Source organism: Mastomys coucha, unplaced genomic scaffold, assembly GCF_008632895.1.
Source record: "Mastomys coucha isolate ucsf_1 unplaced genomic scaffold, UCSF_Mcou_1 pScaffold5, whole genome shotgun sequence".
Taxonomy (NCBI): Eukaryota; Metazoa; Chordata; class Mammalia; order Rodentia; family Muridae; genus Mastomys; species Mastomys coucha.
This window is the reverse complement of record NW_022196911.1, coordinates 57841858-57848240: the sequence shown is the minus strand read 5'-3', so window position 1 is coordinate 57848240 and position 6383 is coordinate 57841858. Positions and strand designations below refer to the sequence as shown.

Here is a 6383-nt window from a genome sequence, read left to right as displayed (position 1 = left end):
GGCCGACGGGCTGGCGGCGAGCGCCGGGAGAGCGCGCCGGGGCAGCGAGGAGGGAGGAGCGAGGGGAGCGCGGGCCGCAGCCGCCCCCGCCCCGCGCCCGCGCCTCCCGCGCGCAACAGTTCCCCCAAAGTTGCGGCCGGGGAGGCGCGAAGCCGGCTGGGGACGCGGCCTTAGCCCGGCGCGCGCAGCCCCAGGCGGGCGGCGGCATGGGCACTCGGCAGACCAAGGGCAGCCTGGCGGAGAGAACCAGCCCGGGCGCGGCGCCCGGCCCCCGCCGCGAACGACCCGACTTCTGGGCGTCGCTGCTGCTGCGCGCCGGGGACAAGGCGGGGCGCGCGGGCAGTGGGCTACCCCCCTACCACCGGCGCGTCGGCATGGTCCAGGAGCTGCTGCGGATGGTGCGCCAGGGCCGGCGGGAGGAGGCGGGGACGCTGCTGCAGCACCTGCGCCAGGTGAGCGCGGGGAGGGGGTTTGGGGGGCGCGGCGAGTCCCGGAGCGCCCCGCCCCTACGAGGGGGGTGACTGGAGAGCGTCGGGAGGCACCGCCCAGGGTCCCCCTTTCGTGAGGATGGAGCGGTGTGGCAGCAGGTGCCTCTGCGTTCCTGCTGAATTTGGGGCCTCGGGCTAGGGTGAGGAAGGCTGACCTGTCGTGGCAGGTGAAGAGGACCTGTTGGACCTTTGTCCCCGCTCCTCTCCTCTACAAGTCCCGAGAGATAGTTGATGAGAAAGGATACAGAGATGCATGCCTGGTTTGGGCCAGAGTTCTCTTCTTTCTCTCTGATCATAACCTGTCACCCTCTTCCAAGGGTCCCCAGGGAATGAGCAGTTATCTGCTTAAGCCAGCTTCTGAGGTCAGTCCCTAGGTCGTTTGCCACCAGGAGATATTGTGTATTGTGGTTTCATCTCCCCTAACTTTGGCTGGCTCTTGCTGTGAGACCCCCGGCAGAAGTCTTGCTCAGAATGAAACTAGGCTTGGTTTCTTGGCCAGCAGGAACTGTATGTACTCTACCCTCAGCCTGGCTCTGACCCACTGATTAAGGGCAAACTACACATCTGGTCAATACCTTCTGTTGAAGGGCTGGTACGTCGCCTACCTCTCGGTTTTTGTTTTCCTTTCTCATTTTCTGTTAGGAAAAGTGGTAGCCTGTGCTACGGGGTCTTGCCGAGCGGCAGAGGCAGGAGGGTGCATAGGTGCTCTGCAGAACGGCAATCAGATTGGTTTGGTCTGGCTTTGTGGCACAGACAAGCACCCACGTTGTATTCTTGTGCAGACCTTATATTCTTGAAGGACCCCTGTAGATAAGCAGTGTGTTGCAAACGGGGGGGGGGGGAGAAAGAGGGGGGAGAAGGGAAAACCTCAGCCGACCTTTGTGAGGTTTTCCTATTACTGATAGAAGAAGCTGTAGGAAGAACTTCCTGGGAGGAGCTTCTAGGATCTAATTGGATCCACATCTCCCTGGATTCTGTACCATGGCTTCCCTCACACCCTATAATGTTTCTCTGGAGTTTGTTCCTAAGGTGTGTGCAGTGCAAAAGAGAGAGAAGTAGAGACTTGGAGACTTGGGAAGGTGTAAGGCTCCCACCTTCGCCTCTAGTTTTCCTGACAACATACACAGTGATTCCCTGGAGGCCGCTGGGTCCTCAGATACCTTCCCTGGGCTGAATCATCAAAGAAAGGTGACATTTTACACCACATAACTTTAGTGATGTGTATTTCTCTGTCTTTTGAAAAATCAGAAGCCAACCTTATATGGCCTCCATGGTATCTCTGTCAATTTCACACAGAAAATGGATTTTCCAGACCATCATACGCTGTCTGTCTGTGCAATAGGCAGTAAGAGGGTTGTACCCATCACAGGCTGCTTTCTCAGTCCTGGGGGATCCTGCTCTGAAGAACACCAAAGCAAGGAAGAAACTGACAAGCCCTTATTGGGGGGTGGGGAGAAAATTAAGGCAGCATTGGCAAGCACCAGTTAGAAGCCCACCGGAGGAAGCCGAGGGTGTCAGGGAGGAGGCCGATGTTAGGGGTAGCCAGTATAATTACACATTGCCTTGTGGAACCTGAGCCTCTCTCTCCCTTTAGGGTCTTCTGCTTGTGTGCCTTTGGCCCTCTCTCCCTCTCTCTCCCTCTCTCTCTCTCTCTCTCTCTCTCTCTCTCTCTCTCTCTCTCTCTGGCACCTCTCCAACCACAGGCCCCCCGAAGGCTAAAGGAAAGAGGCAGGATTAATCAGACTTCCCCCTTTTCTGGGGCTCCCTGGCCCTGTGGCTAGTGATGAGGGCTGTGGACCTGGAGAGCTGCCCTGCGTTGCCTGTAACATGGGGATCAGAGCCCTTCCAGGAAATGGTCATTGGCCTTAGGCATGTGGGAGTGGGGCTCAGGGACGTCCAAGTGTCTATGACAAATGAAAAGGGTGCTCTCTAGGACCCTGAGACCAAGCAGCGGAATGTCTAGCCAGATTTGTGCTGCAGTCTGAGTGGCTCTCCCCCACGATACTGTTTGCAGTTTGCATCTAGTTTCCTCCTGGCAGGAACCCGGGCAGTTTGGCCACCCCCACTCACATAGTACTTCTCCTGTATTTGATAACATTTGGCACTAAGTGTTTGGATTTGGTTTTTTTTTTTTTTTTTTTTTTTTTTTTTTTGAAGCAAGGTCTTGTATGTCCCAGGCTGGAGTATAACTGACTGATGATGACCTTGAACTTCTGATCCCCCAGCCTCCACACCCCAAAGTGCTGGAATTACGAGCTCGAGCTCAGGCCACCACACCCAGCTTATTTGGTATTGGAGATCGAGCTCTGGGCCTTACGCATACCAGACAAACATTCTTTCAGCTGAGCTACTCCCCAGCTGTTGACACTGGACTTCTATGTGTTCAGAGCGTGTTAGAGGAAGCGCTGATCCATAACTCCTATGCTCCTGAAAGAATTGAGTCCTTGATCTTTCTGAGTCTCTAAGGGAGCCTGACATTCTCCTCAGACAAATGCACCTGCAAAGAAGTTCAAGAAATACACAGAGCTTGCGAGTGCTACCTATAGAACCCAAGTTTAGAGTCAATGCTCCTCTCTCCTACCTCCATTTCTCTGCTTTGCATTTTGCATACAGAAATAGTTCAGAACCATGTGTGGCCGTTCGTGGTAAGCTGATGTATTATGGCTGCTGTTGCCACTTGTAAGATTCAGGGCTTCTTTTCTTGCTTGGAGACTCTCCTGCTTATCACTTGTGGAAAGGCCTCTCACTCACAGTTCAAAGGGTGCAGGCAGAATGCCAGGCAGCTGCCTTGAAGGATCACAGAGCCCTTTAGGATCCTCTTCCCTTTAGGAACAGTGTAAACTGAGAAAGGCCTGGGACCAAGACTCGAGCCTGGGTGGCTTGCCTTTGGTCCCTCAGTCTGTTGTGACCTTGGGCCCAGTGGTAACCTCTCTGAGTGGTGTTTCCTCATCTCCCGAAGAGACATCCTGGATATAGAGCAGAGCAAATGCTATCAAGTGTGAAATTTTGTTGGCACTGCCAATCAAGATGTGTTCTCATGGTAACCAGGAGGATCTGGCCTACTTTGGGTATAGCTGGGTTAGGGACAAGAACATGTGGCCTTTCTCTTCAGGCCTAAACCAAGGAGTCCCTGGTTCAGAAGCAGTCTGGAAGAGATGCTCGTAAGCATAAAAGAGTTCATTCCCTGACTCTTATCCCATCACACCCTCCCCTTGGCCTTCCGCTTCCCCATGCATCTTAGGTTTGGGGGTTCAGGCTTGCTGTTTTAGGAGTCCTGGGGAAGGAATGGTCTGACAGAGAAAGTTGGGGGTTGTGTGGGAGATGCATCATCACGGACTTAGTCCAGCGGTCTTTCTTCAGTCCCCAAAATTTCAGACTGTGTTGTTGTCCTGCTTCATGGAATAGTAGAATGAGAAGCAGGCATACTCTCCACCAAGGTGGCCCACCTCTGAGTTCACCGACACCCTTGCTGTGTTAGTCAGCTGTTCCTGTGACAGAGTGCCTGAGGTAATCAATCAACTTGTGAGCCAGGATCTGTTCTGGCTCACAGCTTCAAAGGTTTCGGGTAGCAGTTATTTGGGCCTGTGGTGGGGCAGTACATCAGGGCAGGGAGTGTGTGGCTGAGGAAGCTTCACACCTCTTAGTGGCTGGAAGGCAAAGAGAAAGAAGCCAGGCAGGGACCCAAGACCTCTTAAGATTTCCACTACCCAAGGGCACCACATGTTAGAGACTCATGGTCTTTGAAGGACACTCATCCAAGCCCAGCATCTACTTCCTGCAGAGTCTAGTGAGGCTGGCTTACTACTGGTGTGGTGTATCCGTGATAGGCGGAGCTGTTCTTCTGTCTGCCTGACTGGCCTCGTCTCAGTGTGTCGTGGATTCATGGCTCTGGGTACTCTCTAGACTAGTAGAGCTGTCTTCCTATGCTCGAAAGCAGAAACCACACCCACAAGTACAAGAACCAAACACATGGGCACTAAGGTACTATATATATCACTGACCCAAGAGGAGTTGGATAATGTCCAAGCACCTGAAGATTCCCTGTTGACTGGCAGGTCTCCTGCCCAAAGACAGACAAGCACAGTGACATTTGAAGGTCATCTTTTCCCTCACTCTATGAGTGAGCCAATGGAAGGGCACCACACACTGATCAGGCAGGTCCCCAGTGTCACCTCTTAATTCTTCCTCCACTTGGAACACATCTTGTTTCCACACATATTCTTTACTTTATGTTCTTTACTCTCAGTGGGCCACCTTCCTGAGCATACCAGCCCATGCTCTGGCATCTAGTTAGCATCTAGTTAGTCCCACCATAGTGCAAGGTATTTTATAGTCACTCATGGTTTCCCCACATGACCTTTGGTCAGACAAGGTCATGTGCTTCCTGGGCATAGAAACCCACTTTTACCAGTGTGCATGGTACAGTATTGCAAACCTGCAAGTTTGTGATAGTCCTTACTAAATCTTTGTGCTATAGTTGCATGTGCATAGATGGTCAACATGCCAACTAAAGAAGCATTTGGATGCTGTTTCAGCCCAACATATGACTTATCAGGCTGCCAGTATGGCTGTGAGATCCTGGGCATTTATTTGCTTTTAGGTTTCTGGGCATGCCAGTTTTCAGGAAATCCCTGATAGCCACAAGCTTGATTGTGCCTGGCATCCTGCCAGGCTGAGGTGTTCTTGGAGAGAGGAGTGGCGTGGTGCCCAGCCTTGGCACCACAGGATCCTATTGGGCAGGTGTAGTCTGGAGCCTCTGCTGAGGTGGCAGGAGGGGAGCAAAGCCTGATGGGAGAATTGGGCCTCCCTATTCCTAGTCAGCTCCTGCGGGATCGCATGTATTCCCTCCACAAAGGAGCCTTAGTTTTTGAGCTCTTGCTATCTGTCTGGGCTGTGTGCAAGCATTTCCAGTGATAAAGGTGCCGAGGCTTCTGATGTCAGGATCTGCTTTGTTCCTTTCCACAGCTGCCAGGGACACTGACCAGGGACACAGCGACCTCTGTAGTGGCCAAACTAACCACAGGGCCTAGAGTAGGCTAGTCTCTGACTTCACGGTCTGATGGGGTTCCTCTTTTTGGAACAAATTTTGGAGATTGCCAAAAGCTGTTTTTAAATCCAGTGTTTCTTCTGAGCTCTCTCAAGTCCTGGCCTCCACCTCTGATGTGCAGGGAAGTGCAGTTTTACTACCCAGCCCCAGCCCATCCCACACCCCACCCCAATATCAGAGCATTTCTTTGTGTGCCTTCCTGGGACTGAAGCCATCCATACACCAGGTACCTTAACACATGGTCAGGTTTCAGAAAATCCCTGAGGTCTTGTTTGTTTGTTTGTGGAGACAAAGTCTCTTTATGTAGCTCTGGCTTTCCTGGATCTCAATATGTAGACCAGACTGGCTTTGAGGTCACAGAGATGCACCTGCCTTTGCTGGGATTATAGGCATGTGCCACATGCCTGGCCTGTAGATACAGTTTTAAATGTCTCAGGCACACCTCCCGCTAGCCCATGGTGTGCTGTCTTGTGAGTCAGCTGAGACTGGCTCAAATTTCTCAATTATTTCCACTCTGAACCCTGCCTAGGGTAGCTAGCCTCCTGATATTTGGGTTTCAATAGCTGCTCCCCATAATCCATTACCTCTCATAAATAAGAGACCTCCCATCAGCTGACTAGTGTCTCTACACTGTCCCCTTCAGAATGTACAAAGGTGGGGTCAGCATTGGAAGAGACCCCTCCCCTAAGTAGAGACATTCAGCCAGCCACCCGACTCACCTTCCCCACCAGGAACAGTAATGAGAGTTTTCTATGAGAAAACACACATGCACAAAGGGATATTTACAGACACATATGTGTGTGCTAGTTGGTCCTTGCTATAGATTTTTCTGGTGCGGGGGGGGGGGG

General features: G+C 52.3%; 1 protein-coding gene across 1 annotated transcript in view; it reads left to right on the top strand.

Annotated features, from left to right (window-relative positions):
* Positions 1–27: 27 nt before the first annotated feature.
* The window catches only part of Lrrc75a (leucine rich repeat containing 75A), a 47221-nt gene continuing 40865 nt past the window's right edge, over positions 28–6383 (top strand). The window contains exon 1 of the mRNA XM_031352160.1: positions 28–452. Coding sequence (XP_031208020.1) covers positions 207–452 — 246 coding nt within the window. The 5' untranslated portion in view covers positions 28–206. The remainder of the gene's footprint in view (positions 453–6383) is intronic.